This window comes from Pteropus alecto, unplaced genomic scaffold (genome assembly GCF_000325575.1).
Source record: "Pteropus alecto unplaced genomic scaffold, ASM32557v1 scaffold76, whole genome shotgun sequence".
NCBI classification, from domain to species: Eukaryota; Metazoa; Chordata; class Mammalia; order Chiroptera; family Pteropodidae; genus Pteropus; species Pteropus alecto.
In genome coordinates this window covers 4,650,590-4,665,656 of record NW_006443138.1, presented here as the reverse complement: position 1 = coordinate 4,665,656, position 15,067 = coordinate 4,650,590, and the positions used below count along the sequence as shown (strand labels likewise).

At 37.5% G+C, this 15,067-nt stretch overlaps 1 protein-coding gene across 1 annotated transcript in view; it reads right to left on the bottom strand.

Annotated features, from left to right (window-relative positions):
- HELB (DNA helicase B) overlaps positions 1 to 6,459 on the bottom strand; it is a 28,310-nt gene extending 21,851 nt beyond the window's left edge. The window contains exons 1-4 of the mRNA XM_006923712.3: positions 6,184 to 6,459; positions 4,444 to 4,854; positions 3,294 to 3,463; positions 1,285 to 2,163 (exon numbers count right to left, since the gene is read on the bottom strand). Of these exons, the coding sequence (XP_006923774.1) occupies positions 1,285 to 2,163; positions 3,294 to 3,463; positions 4,444 to 4,854; positions 6,184 to 6,367 (1,644 nt within the window). The 5' untranslated portion in view covers positions 6,368 to 6,459. The remainder of the gene's footprint in view (positions 1 to 1,284; positions 2,164 to 3,293; positions 3,464 to 4,443; positions 4,855 to 6,183) is intronic.
- Between the last annotated feature and the right edge of the window lie 8,608 nt (positions 6,460 to 15,067).

The following is a 15,067-nucleotide window of genomic DNA, read 5'->3' as shown; positions in this document are numbered from 1 at the left end:
AGATCCTTTCACCACCAATGAGCTACACTGAACTTTTCTAGGTCTCTGTTCACTCATGTAACAAATAAAAGTAGTGAGCGAAGTAATTTCTGAGGCGGCTCGTAGCTCTATAATTCTACGCAATCTTCTTTAAAACTGCTTTCGCTTCACTTCCTTGCTTAGAAACCCAGTAATGACTTCCCAGTAAATGAAGTCCAAGATTCTTTGTTAGGTTTTAAAGTCTACAATAAATGAGGAAACTATGGCATTGTAGAAAGTACAACAAGCTGGGGTTGGGGGGCGGTGGGCAGGGGTCAGAAATCTGAAATCAAGTGCTAGTTCTGCACCTGGTTAAGATCTTGGGCAAGTCGTTTAACATTCTCAAATTTCAACTGGCTCTTTTGTAAAACAGAGATAGCATCATTTACCCACTTCACTGGTTTATCAAGGATCTAATGATATGTCAAAATACTTTACCAACTTTAAAGCTCAAATTCTCAGTCTAAACTAAAGTTTTTCCATTATTTTGCCATACACAGACTTCACTCCAATCAATCCAGTCACTTCAAAACCTTCAACACACTATGATCCTTTTCCTCAATACCTTCAAAAAGGCTTTTCCCCTAATATTTTCCTTCAGAAATCTTCCAACAACTAAGTTCCTTGATCTACAAAATGGTGGTCAGGGCTAGAGGAACCAACAACACTCTACAAGTTTAAAACTTCATGATTCTTAATGACAGCCAAAATTATTTTTTTCAAGCACATCAATTCATTTGAAATTTTTATTATGTAACTACTATTTGCCAGGCACTGCTGCGGATGAAGGAGATAAAGAACTAAACCAGATCATCAAAGTCTTCATTCCATGGAACTTTCCACTCTATACAATATAAACTTTTTCCTTCCAACTCCCGTGCTTCTTAAAATATGGTCTGTGGACTATGACATGTTTTTAACTAGTCCCAATAAGAAAGAGAGCCTGTGTCAGAATCTAAACTAACTACATCATTGGGCATATACCTTAGTTTAGCTGACTTTTTTTCATAAGAACTTCTCACTGAAAGAAACAGTGATTGACTTTCTACACTAGCTCTTATCTCACTGCAAACCAGTAACAGTTTACGGATTGGTTGTTTCGAATGGCACTGATCATTTAGGATTAGCTACTATAAGGCAGGGATCTGGAAGACATTCAGGAAATACCTACTGATGGTCATCAGGAAGAAATGAAAAATCAACTAGTAAAATTTGTCTTTAAAGCAAATGTTTTCTCTAGAGAAAAAAAAATATAAAAGGTTTTACCTGACATAGCGTATAAGCACTAAAACCAGTTTTCTGTCTCAGTAAGCCAGCTGCTTTCCCTGTAGGTGCTGTAAGTAAAACTTCTATAGCCTTGTCTGCCTTCAGTGGACTTTGCTCGGTAAAGGCAATCCATTCTTCTGGCACATCCTGGTCTTGTTCGAAGTCCTCACAAGCTTTTTTCACTTCTCTTTCTTCCAATACCTCTATATGTTTAAAAAGATGACTAACAATTGTGGTCTTCCCACAACCACCTTTCCCACTTATGACGGTCACAGCATTGGAGCAAATCATTTTCAAAGCAGCCACCTGATCCTGATCCAGTTGATCGTCACTTATTTCTGCATCATCTTCATTTTCACCCGTATCCCAAATATGGTCACCACTCTCCTGTGCATTCAGAATGTCCGCAGAAGTTTCTAAGCTTGTTTCATCAGGTTTACTTTCATTCAATGTATCATCACTTCTTGAATTCTCAGGTTTTGTGATATGAATAGACGCAAGCACCTTTTTGACATCGACGTGTAAATGCCATGGAGGCCTCATCATCAGGTCACCTACTGAAGAGGCAATGTCTCTTTCAGCCTGATAAAGGTCATAAGGAAAAATACAGGCCCTCTTATATGTCACCACATTGATATCCTTCAAAAACTTCAGAGACATCCAAACATCAAGAAAAGACATTTGGTCTGACAACTGAGAGGTTAAATCAGCTTCTTCTACATACGTGTGCCCATGCTCTCTACATATCTGTTTCAGTTTAGAATATATTATTAATGCATTCTTCTCTAAATCATTCATCAACTGGATAAGAGACTTGCACTCACAAAACGCTGTCCAACTCGCCTCACATCGCAAAAGCTTCAGTTCTCTGTAGGTTATCTTTAAGAAAATAAAGTTCAAGTTGCTTTATAAAAATTATAAATGTTGATGAGTAGTATTAGAATTATAGTAAAAGCAGTGTTATTTGTTAATAATTTTTTAAGTCCCATTAGACACGTTATTTTAACTAAATTTGGAGAACAAAAACTATGTACCTAAAACATCACTAAAGTTTTTAATAGACTGTCTTGTGATTAGAGATCTATATAATTTTAAAATTAAACTTTCTCAAAACAGTACACTTGATTTTAAAAGTCAAATAAACACTCTGAGATTTACCACTAAAAACAGGAGTTCCCTGACTCACCCTTTCCATGTCTCTAAAGGCATTTCCAACACTTTCTGCTATTTCTTCCAGAATCTGCGTTTCTAAGTATTGCTTCTACTATTCCTTAATTTTATTTTAAATTTTAGATATTTTTGTATTAACTCCCTACTATGGAAAGTCTTTCTCTACAGAAGAGCTCTCTCTTTTATACCATCGCCTCCACAGGGAGTCTGTCAACATTCTTGGGGATCCAAAAATTATCTCAGAATTTTTAAATTGTATTTGCATTTGGAAAGCCACCTTTAACCAAGTACTGCCAAAATTTAAGTGCCACATTTGGTTTCCAACACCACATAGTGCCACTTTACTGCTCTTGGTTTTTAATAATAACAGTATAGTCATTTATAAATGATATTACTGTACCAAAAAAATCAAATGATATTATGCTGTATCATATAAATAGTGAAAGTTTTCAAAAGTTCAAATGGGAAAGTGGGGGATTGAGTTGCACAGCAGAATGGATTTGCCAAACTCATAAGAACTTGTGTCTCCAATGAAATTTAGACTCAAGTTGCAAATGGTAACTAAACTACAAAAAAACTTGTCATATTAAATTAAATTATATAAGTAAATTATTATTAATTTGAATGGCATTTATTTTGTTATTTTGTTTTCCTTTATAAACTTATTGCATAAGAACTATAGAAATAAAAAGTTTATATTTAGTTGTAACACTCAAAGAAAAATAAATCAACACTTAAGTCCATACAATTTTTTTTCCTTTGAAAGAGATACAATTGTCAAGTTTGAGATATCCTGCCTTATATATAATTACTAAAAGCTAAGCAAATGTCGTACTTACTTTACTAAACCCAAGTTTCCACGGACATGCACCTAAAATCTCTTCTATCTTTTCCAGCACCTCTTTGGAACCTGAGCTTATTAGCTGTATAAAGTGTCGAGGCAGAAGAACTGGAAGGAATTCCATTATTTTTGGAAACCGCAACGCTGTCATTACATTTATAAATGGAACTACAGGATATCAGAAAATAAATCAAAACATACAAATTAGCTCACAGAACAAGAGATTTGATGGACTGTTTCACTAAGCACTATCAGTTCAAGAAATCCAAATCAAAGAGAGATGAATAAATCTACTTTAACCAGCAAGAAAATTGATATTATAACAATTTCTTTTGTTCATTGTGTTTAACACCAAAATTTATGTTTTTTAAATGCTCAGATAACTACTTCTTAGCCTTTTGTTTCCTTTTGCTTGCAAACAACTAGAATAAAATTCTTGACTCGATAATATAAATATGAATTCAAAGCTAAACATAAAACATAAGTTATTTACATATTAGCCTTTATAATCATTTTTCTGACTATAATCATGATCTTTTTGTCACTGAAGTCATTCGATGACATTCTGCCAAATTTATTCAATATAACTAAGAAATGAAACATTCCATCTATATATGTGAATGTCCAAATAACAAACCATATTTAAAAAATTATTTTAAGTCATTTTAGACTGAAATTTTTCCAAAATGGATGATTCATGTTCTTACTTTTTTCCTCTGCTTTCTTAAATAGACTAATTGACAACTGAACTTTTTCTTAATGACTCAAAGTAATCCTATGGACACAAAACTTAAAGAAAGAGAGAGAAACACAGAATTGGACCAGGAAAGGAACTGAAAAAAGCCTAAAGATCATCTCACTCAATTTCTTCACATTAAAGATGAGGAAAACCTGGAATTTTGTTGTTTTGTATTTCTTTATAAATTCACTGCATAAGAGCGACAGGCATAAAAACTTTATATTTAGTTGTAACACACCGACATTTTGGAATGTCAATGACATGCTCCAAAAGCAATATAAAGACATTTTCACCATAGTTATTTTACAAAAATAACTATGCCAAGATACCATAGCAGCAATATTTTAAAACACGCTAGTCATTAAGCATCTCAATTACACTAAACCTCTATGCTAAAAATCACACCTACTTGTGTTTTCCACAGGAAGGCACATCTCATGATCTGGTTGGGACTCTTTCTGTTCAGTCTGTGTCGATTGTTTTTGACCATTCCTCCCAAGTTCTTTGTAGAAAGTTCTTAATGTTTCCCAAAGATTTTCAAAGTTGAGGTCTTTAAAGCTTGATACTTTAGATACCCACGCTAAAAATTTATTTATATGATCACTGGGGACATTACAGTCTTTAAGAAAGAGGGAACAGATATGTTTTTGATCTGGTGGTGACATATCAGATTGTAAAAAGTAAGATGGAAATCCTTGAACTTGATAGTTCCTTGATCTCACGGGCTTTACTTGTACCTTCACTCGCCACCAAGGACCCGTTAATGGAAAACGTCCAAGCACTTCACACTTCTCTTGAGTGTTTTCATCAAAAATCACAACTTTAACAAAGAAAAGTTAATTTAGTATATTTAAAAAATCTCTCTCCCCATATTTTATCAAATCCACCATTTTCTTGAACACTCCCACCACCACCACCACCACACACAGAGCACCCTATACCAAAGTCTATTAGGGTGTCCACATTCCACTTACCACTTATGTGTCTCCCTCTACTATCCTGTAAGCTCTCTAGAATATGACAATGTTTCATTTGTCTTTGTATTCCAAGAGGTAAGCATGGTAGGTACATGGCAAAAGTCTGCTGATCTTCTTCTAAAAGCAGTCCTCTCTCTGCTACTCTGAACTAAGCCAAAAGTGAACTTCATGCAGTCTCTAAAAAATGCCGTGGTCCCTCCCACCACAGGGCCCTAGCATAAGCTGTTCTATCTGCCTTAAATAGTCTCCTCCTTTTGTTTATCCCATTTACTACAGACCTCAGTTTAACTGTCACTTCCTTGGATCTCATACGTATAAGCTTACATAGCACTACTTACTGGTCCTTCTAAGCACTAAGTAATATTACAGTTATTTCTGTGATTGTTTACAGAATGTCTGTTTAATTCACTAGCAGGTAAGCTCTAGTAAGGCAGCAACCTCATCATCTTATCCCTGCAGGGTATTTTTCTGTCTAAATCTGTGCCAGCCACACACGTGACTATTTAAATTAACTAAAATTAATTAAATTTCAATTTCAGCTACTCGGTCGCGCTATCTGCATTTCAAGTTCTCAATAGCCGCATGTGACTAGGAGCTATTGTTCCGGACAGTGCAAATACATAACAATGCCATCATCGCAGAAAATTCTACTGGACAGCACTGGTCTGAACTCTAAAATATTCTTAAAGATCAGTCACAATGTACAAACAGATATAATTTATGGCACATGAAACCATAGGTAAACACGGATATTCAGATTATGAACACAAGGTTAATGAATCAATAATGCCTTAAGGTGTTTCTTCTTAAGTATGCGTGTTTTCTAAGTAGCTGAAAAATAACCACATATTTGACTATAAGCAGGAAAGAGAAGTAGTTAAAAGCCCCCACATTGCCTGTTATAAATATCCTCGACTATAAAACGACTTCAAAGAGCTGTGAACATTACATGAGATAATACATGCAGAACTTAAACTTAACACATAGTACTTGCTCAAGTCCCTGCTATCATAGTGTTAATATTATTTTATCCGTAGTAGGACAAAACAGCTAGGCCATCCCAAAGGCAGTCTGTTAACAGCGACAGGGCGCCTGACTTGAGACAAGGCCACAGTGGGAAATCGTTCATTCGTCCTCCAATCCCATCCCCGGGGGGCAGGGTGCTTCCTCACCCCGGAGGCGCCCAGGGAGGCTGCCAGCCTTTAGGCCTCCACTGCAGAGCTCCTCGGCATCGACGAACATCGGCTCTTCATCCTCCTCATCCTCCTCCAAGTAGTCATCGCTCTCCTCCACCAGGTCCTTGAGTGGGAGCAGAGGTCCCTGCAGTTCGCGCAACAGCGGTTTCAAGGAAGCCATAACTCAGTTCCCCGAAGTTCGACCCCAAGTCCAGAACCCCCGGGCTAGGAACAGGTCCACCAACAGCCAATCAGCGGCGCGACTGCGAGACCGTGCACTTCCCAGGACGCGGCGCGCGCGGGGCGGGGCGGCGGCGGAGGCTCGGGGAGGGCGCGGGGTAGGGGCTGGGCAACGCGCAGACGCGGGAGGAGCTATTCCCGCTGCGCACCGCAGGCAGACTCCACCCGGTGCCTGGGCAAAACCCGCCCGCTGGGCAGTGGCAGGTGTGGCACCTACTGAACTCGTAGCCTACGACGTCTCCTGCGGAGAGAGACTTGCGGGGGAGGGCCACATCTGGTGAGCCTAGCGGGTCGGAAAAGCAAGCCCTCCAAAACGAGACCCCCCCCAGAACAAAAATCTACATGCCATTCAAGACGGCTGGTCACCAGCCAAAGCACAGAACAGCAGATCTCCAATCCGGAGACCCGCCTGTCTAGTCGTGACTGCTTTGTGCCTCCGTTTCCTTACGAAGTTGAATTTCTGTCGTTAAAGGTACTTATCCAAGGTACATTTCTCTAGTCCCCGTTCCATTCGCATTGTATCAGGATCGAGGGCAGGGACCCCAGGTTCTGTGTTTTTAACGCATGTTCCAGGATGTCCGTTTTTATGCACAGCCAGATTTGGAAAAACACTGGATTAAGTGACATTGAAATTCCTTTTTAATTTTTCCTTGGCGAGTACAGCCTTGTCTTGCAAATTTCTTTAAGCTGCTACTTGCTCACAGTGGGGCAAAAAAACAAACAAACAAAACAAAAACAAACAAACGAAAAAAACCTATATATTTGTAGCCCAGAGTATAGACGGGAACAGGGGAAGCGAACTGGAAGAGAGAAAAACTGGCTTAATAATTCTGAAGCCATGATGCTCATACTTGATGGAGATCCTATTTGAAAATCATGGTGCTCTTTGATGAACACCATAAAATATATTACTACATTACTATTTTGATACTATTATGAAGTTACTTTACTAACAATACACCTAAAGTCACAAGGCATACACTGATAAATCCAAAAACATTTTATGCCAGAGTCTAATATAGATAAACAGCCAGCACCTAAGATTTAAGAAAAAATACTAAAACTGATTCGCCCTGCCTTTTGGTACAAATGTCTACTTCGGTTGCTTTTGGAAGAAAAATTCTCTGCTGCAGCTGACAAAAACACCAAGGATCATCTATGTGAGGTTGAATACCTTTTACACCCACAATGGCTACTGTTTCCACCACAACATTGAACTTGTTCTGACAAAGGTCGCACTACTGGTCTCTTTGTTGCTAAATCCAATGGATACCTTTTGGTCTTGGTCTTACCTCACCGCTTCACCTCTAAAGAGTATTTGACACTGATAACTATTTTCTTCTTGTAATAACACTCTGCTCCCTGAGATTTTCTGGCTTGTCTTCTGCGGTCTTCCTCCTCCTTTTCTGGCCATTTGGGCTGTCTTTGGGCTCCTCTTCTGGCCTCTTAAGAAGTGGTATTCCCCAGGGTTTCATCAAGCATCTTCTCACTTTGTAATCCTTCCCACAGTCATCTTTCACCTGCTAAAGATTCCTGTCAAAATTGATGACAGAGACTTTAACCTAGACAGGAATTCCCTAACCTTAAGCCTTCCCTAAGGGATTATAGGAGGAGCTCTCATACCCTATATCATTGAGAAAGCCTTACAGAAAGAACTGTATGTTTACAACAGAGCTCTATGGTTGGAACAGCCCCTCCCCTTAACTTCCTCTTCCCTGCTGTAAAAGCAGACTTCCTGCTTCTTGATCTTCTTGCTTCTGGCTCTCCATGTCTGGACAAACCGGACTGCAATCCTTTCTCTTGAATAAATCCTTTTTGGTGACAGAATACGTAGTTTTGTTTACAGTTAATACTCCTAATCTGATTTCCAAACCTGTGCAAACAACCACCTATTAAATGCCACTGCTGGATGTGCCTTAGCTACTTCAGAGTCAACATATCCAAAATGAAAGTTAGCCACTGCCTAAATCTAGGTCACTTATGTGTATATACATAGGATATCTTTATTACCAACATGATGATTTGGGGACAGGACTCCAGAAATTAAGCTTCTGTTTATATAACTCAATTGCATTCTACTGGATAGTATAAGTGAGGATTCAAGATGGTAAGAACCTTGCTTCTTTACCTATTGTTTCCTCATTTTTTTTTCATCCCTCATTTTTTAAAATGTTAACCATTCTAGGTTCCTGGATTCTATTTTTGCCATACAGAGTAAGTAATAGTACTCAAATCTGGTTGTACATTATGATCACTTGGGATGTTTCTAAAAGTGAGATTCCTGAATCTACCCTGAAGCTATATTTCCACAAACACACAAAAAAACATAGACATATGTTTTTATATATAATTTTTATAGTAGCAAATGATTGGAAACAGCAGAAATGAGCATCAATAAGAAACTTATTGAATAAACTGTGGTACACCCACACAGTGGAGTATTCGTTAGTGGTTTTTAAAAAGAAAGAATGAGGAAGATTCCCCTGAACTGATAGGGAGTGATTTCCAAGGTATTGTGTTAAATATGAAAAAGCAAGACATAAAACAATGCATATAGTTTTATTTACGTATGTTATGCTTGTTTTTGCCCCCAAACCCCCCGCCCCCAAAAAAAAGAAGAAGAAGAAAGAAAAACACAGGAAAGATAAACCAGAAATTAATGAAAATAGTTACCTGCAGGTAGGGTGGATATAGGATAAAAGAGACAGGGATGGGGACAAGATCTCTGAGTTTAACTTTTTCATATGATAGTTTTGCTTTCTGAACCATGTAAATGTTTCATATATTCAAAAATAAGGAAAGAAACAAAAAGCAAAACCTAAAAGTGAACATAAATGGAAATAAATGAAACTATCAAAGGTATAACATAACCTCTTGGGGATAATAATTACTTTAAGTTACTTTTGAATATTTTGAATAAATATTTTTAAGTTACTCTAGACACCTTTAGTTTATATTCTGAGAACAAAAAATCTATAAAGAAATCTTAAACTTCACCATCCCTTAATTAAATTGTCCAACTTCATGTCCTTAATAATGGGACAAATTGACGTGTGTCTCAAGCTGTGAAGCAATATGATGTACACAAGATCAGCTATGAAATATTCTTGCCAAAAATATTTAATCTGATTTCAATCAAGGCTCTAGACCAGCATTGCCCAATGGAAATATAATGTGAACCATATATATAATTTAAAAGTTTCAAATAACCACATTAAAAAAAGAAAGAGGTGACATTAATTTTAATAACACTTTTTATTTAATCCAATATATCCAAAATATTATTTTAACATGGTAATAAACATAAAAATTATTAATGAAATATTTCACACTCTTCCCAGAGCTTTGAAATCTGGCGTGTATTTTACCCTTATAGCACAACTTAATTTGAACTAGCCACATTTCAAGTGCCCAACAGCTACATGTGGCTGGTGATTATTGGACAGCACAGTTCTAGATCTGCCCAAAATCCAAGGAACTGAGGTATAAACTAAATAATAACATGAAGAAACAAAGAACAGAGGTCAGAAAACTTTTTGTTTTTTGTAAAGGGCCAGATAGTAAATACATTAGGCTTTGCACACCATATGGCCTCCATCATATAATTCTCCTTCTTTTTCTTCTTTCTCTTCTTTTTCACAGCTCTTTGAAATGTAAAACTATTTGTAGCTCTAGGGCTATGCAAAATGGGCCAAATTTGCCCACATATGGGACATTCTACAAGATAGGTGACCTGGGTTTTCTAAGTAGTCAATGTCATGAGGAAAAGGGAAAAAACAAGGAGGATTCCAGGATTGACAGGCCAGTAGCTAAAGTCAAATGTATGAGGAGTGGGCATAGGATGAGGCTAGAAAGAGAGATGGGCTGGAACCAGAACTTGTCAGTGCTTCAAGAGGCCACAGTAAGGTCAGTAAGAAGCCACTAAAGGCTATAAACAGAAGTTTAACCTTTTTTTTTTTTTCTGAAGATATGGTTATTCATCTTATAGAAACCAAGGTCTCATTTCAATGTCCCCTTGAAATCTGTCCTAAGAAGTGTTTATTAAATAAATCAATTATGCTGAGTTATTAAGCAAAGAATTTCAGTATCTCATTCATATTGCTTTTTTAGTTTTTTCCTAGGTTACATATAATGTGTTTTCTGGTTACATTTGAAATACATTTGTTTTAGTGTGCCTGGGTAGTAGCAAGGCAAGTAACATACTGTGAAGTTATCATTAGTAAAATCTGAACATTTGCTGGGAGAGAGGGGAAGGAATAAGGTTTAGTGACCAGTTTAATTAATGTGATGAGATAAAGCATGCAATTAATGTGTAGTCGTGATAATGATGGTTTCGCAGTTATGCAAAAGCACTTCAAATTAATTTATCCTGAGGAATGTTTAAATTAGCATTTGTCTTTTTTGTTTGTTAAACTGGGGTCTAACAGGGAATGGTAGAATTAAAACGAGAAATGAGTTAAGTAATAGGATTACCAAAGAGATTGGCAATTATACATAGAGCAGAAATTATAATAAAAATATATTAGATTTCATTCAGTCAACAGATATGTGTATGTGTAGAAAGTAATCCTATTGCCCACTGATAACTGGTGTCCCTCTCTTTCTAGGCACACAGTAGAACTGTGTTTCCCCATATAGTTGAAGTCAGTCATGGCCATCTGACTTGCTATGGCCAATGAAATGAGGGTAGCTGGCCACTTGAGGCCAGAAGCATTTAATTGCATCTCTCAACTCTGCACCACTGATTATTCCTTGCCTTGGTGATTGTGGGAGTGTGAGGGGCAACAATGAACCATCCTCTCATGGACATAAATGCCCTGTAGAATTATGTGGACCTGCAGTAGACTTTGACTAAATGAGAATAAATCTTTGTCATGTTAATTGACTAAGATTGTGGAGTTGTTTCTCATGTCAGAACCTAGGGTAGCCTTCCTGACACAATACTGATCATGTACTGGATGATTGTATTTGATGGGTGCAGTGAGAGACATAAGGAAACAATAATGGCCCTTGCCAAAAAGTCTCTAAATTTAATTAAAGCATGTAGATTGGAAGTTAATGGGACAACAGGCTGAAAAACTGCACTTGGGGGCCTGATGCAGAGGACCTTTGAATGATTGTACAGTAGGTACCAAAATGGATTTAAGGAAGCATAAAGCCTACCCACAAAAAACTACCATTTAGTTCCATCATTTTCTAACCAGGAATCCAGACTCCTACTAGATAAGTGGTGATATACCAGAAAGGGAAGAAAAGACTCAAGATAAAGGCTTTTTGGAGTGTCAAGTTGACTCATGCTCTATTATTTAATACTTTGTTTTTGTATTTAAAAAATAAAGATGTATTATATAGAGTGAAAAATTAACGTGAATTTTTAATGTAAAAGATAAAACTTAGAAGTAATTTCACCTTCGAGCTACAGGTTGGGCAATACCTCAAGACTCCAGGAGGCATCCATGCCCTCTTCTTTGCCATATGGGTGCTTCAGTCAAATGCTGATATAATTAATTGTCCTAGATGTTAAGCCCTTGTCTAACTATCACAAAGTAGTGGCCACAATCACCTCAATTGCAGTTCAATTTAATTTGAAAGATTACCTAAGTTTTTACTCAAGCTAAAATATTTGTAGGACTAAACCCATGCCCTTATATTTCTGTTTCAGTATATGAGTTTTTAAGTTGTGGGAGAGCATGTCGATAAAAAAATTATTGCCTCCTTAAATGTATTTTCTAAAAGCTCCTTTTCTAACAAGTGTGCCATAATTAAGGTAAGCACCAAACGAAAAATACACAACTCTGCTACCTCAGAGAAATGGTGCTGGGGTCAATCCCTAGTTGCTGATTTTGGTCTTAATTTTAGGCATTTTATGAAAAATATTGATCTTATTTTATACAATAAGTGAAAAAAAAGCAGCAAAACTTTGAAAAGTACAAGTAAGAAGGAGCAAATGATTACAACTCATTCAGTCTATACATACATTGCAGGACAGTTACTGTTCTGGGTACTGGAGAAGAACAGTGAATGAAACTCGCCAAGTCCCTGAATCTTCTAGTGGGAGCAGATAGTTAAAGAGAAAGTAAATATAATTATCAAGTGTTGATAAGAACTAAGAGCAAAAATAAAAGAGATTAAGAAGACAGAGAATGACAAGCAAAAATTTATTTCAGATTTCGGTGATCAATGGAAATAGGCAGAGATATTATTAAATTGACATTGATAAGTTAGTGCGTTATATGGCTATGGGATGAATTATTGAACGAGGGAATGCAATTCGGGGAACAAGTGAAAAGTGCTATGCTTATGAAATTTATAATCAACAATGGATGAAGACAGTCTCCATGGAATAGAAATACATTTGAGCTTCCACGGGATCAGCCTTGTTGCAGGAGTCAAACTGCCTTCAGATAGGCAGGTATGTTTTCCTGGGTTTATTCTAAATGGCTGGAAAATGCCCTTCACTTGTGAGAAAGATTCCACATACAATATGTACTTCTGTTCAGGGTTGAGGGGTGTGGGATGGAGGGAAGACCATCTCCTGAAGCACAGGAGAAAAGAAAAATAGAAAAAATAGGTTGGAATGATAAGGAGCAAAAAAAAGTAAGGAATGACTGAAAGACAAGAAGTAGAATGCAGAAAGAGGATTACACTGAGGATAAAGGAAGCAGGTGCAGAGCAGTAGAGAAAAGAATTTGAAAATTCTTCTTTTAAAAAAATAGCCATAACACTGTGATAACTCATTTTACCCAATAGCAGATTTCATTAAGAAATATAAAATCTCTAAAAATTTCTTTTGATGGAAGAAAACAGAATTTAGAAAGTACAGAGAAAATGTTTTTATATTCAGAAAATAGAACATATGTGTGTTTTTATCTTCTTTCTTTAAATAGAAACAATAATAATGACTGCTTTTGAGTGTTTATGATGTGCCAACCACGAAGTACTTTGTATGAATTAACTCATTTACTCTTCACGACAGATCTATGAAGTAGATACCGTTAAAATGCCTGTTTCACTTATGAGGAAACTGCTACTAAGAGATAAAACAACTTGCTTGAGGTTGGAAGTGGCCAAAGCAGGCTTGAACCTAGGGAGTCTGGCTCCAGGGTCCATTCTCTTTGCTGCTAAATGTTCAGGCACAGCTCTGTGTTGTCAGTTTCTATGCATGCACCTGGGACACACTAGCTTGTGTGGGGACTCATATTGCAGCAGAATAAAACTTCTTCTTGATTTGTTGCCTCTCTCACGTTTGTTGGAGATTTGTAAAACCAACACAGACTTCTTTGAGATCTTAAAGTAGATTTAAAATCATTATAAAGCTACAACATGTTGACATCAATAAATGATAAGTAACTCAAATTGGCATGGGGATTACTTATTTTTCACAGTTGCTGGATCAGTCTGTCAGAACTCTATACTCATGGGTCTAAGATTAATAGTACATGTGGGAGAAATGAATGCCCTTTACCTTTTTCCTGGTTGGGTCTGTTTTGGAGAGATTATTGTTGGCTGACACCTTCATATTTTGAGAAAAACTACCTTACAGTTCCTACACTGCTCTTCAAAAAACTCCACCTGTTACTTCTTTGCTAAATCACATCATTGCCAAATAATGGGGGTAAGCACAAGGTTTCAGACATTTCTGTAGTGGGGGAATTCACCTGAAAAGGAACACTCAGATATCAGTACATCTAATTAATTTTGAAAATGTGTCTATTCTTCCTTTGCCTTTAAAATATCTCTTTGCTTGCCACTCGATTACTATGTCACACTTATGGCCACCTTTAGGGTATGTAGGGGCCCCATGCAAGTATATTTTTTTGCAGGGCCCCTGTCTATATAAACGATCTAAGGCCGCCTGACTCAGCATGCCAGTACCATTTTGGCAGCCCAATCTCACACAATTCTTAAAAGAAAAAACAAAAAACTGCGTTACCCAGGTATGTGGTTGGTTTGCCAGGTCACCGTCCTAGAACCAGGACTGAGCCTTAACCCAGGATAACTAATCAAATAGGCATGAATCATGAGGCAGCTTGGGACATCTGGTGAATCCCACTCATTAGTCAGCAGGCGGGAAAGCATCCCAAAATAGAGAAATTGGGACTGAGCCCACTTGGGGCCCCAGTCTTAGCTTGGAGTGCCCCATCCAGATGGATGCCAATCCAATCTCAGCTGGTCCCATGTACCAGAGAGGGTCTAGAAGATTTGAGGACATCACTTCCATTAGTGAGACCCCCGATGCCTGGGGCCCTTGTTAGGAGCCCAGATTGTGCATGTCTAAGAGTTACGCCAACACTTTGTTCTATACCCTCTCACCTCACTCATTACACCTGCCTCCTGGTTGGCCTCTCAACCTCCACTTTCTCTCCGTTTATATCTATTGTCCTCATAGTGTAAACATACTATTAATATTTTACTGTCTTACTTTGCACCATGTTCCCTCATTGATTTTATGAAATATGAACTCCTTAGTTGTAGTCTTCATTCAGATGTGATCTAGAACATCACTCCAGAAATTTTCTCCTTTTGCCAAAATTTTGGATTCATGCCTGATTCCTCTCTGTCTCTTATATCTCATATCCAATCCATCAGCAAATCCCGTCGACTCAACCTTCAAAATATACCCAGAATTCATCACTCCTTA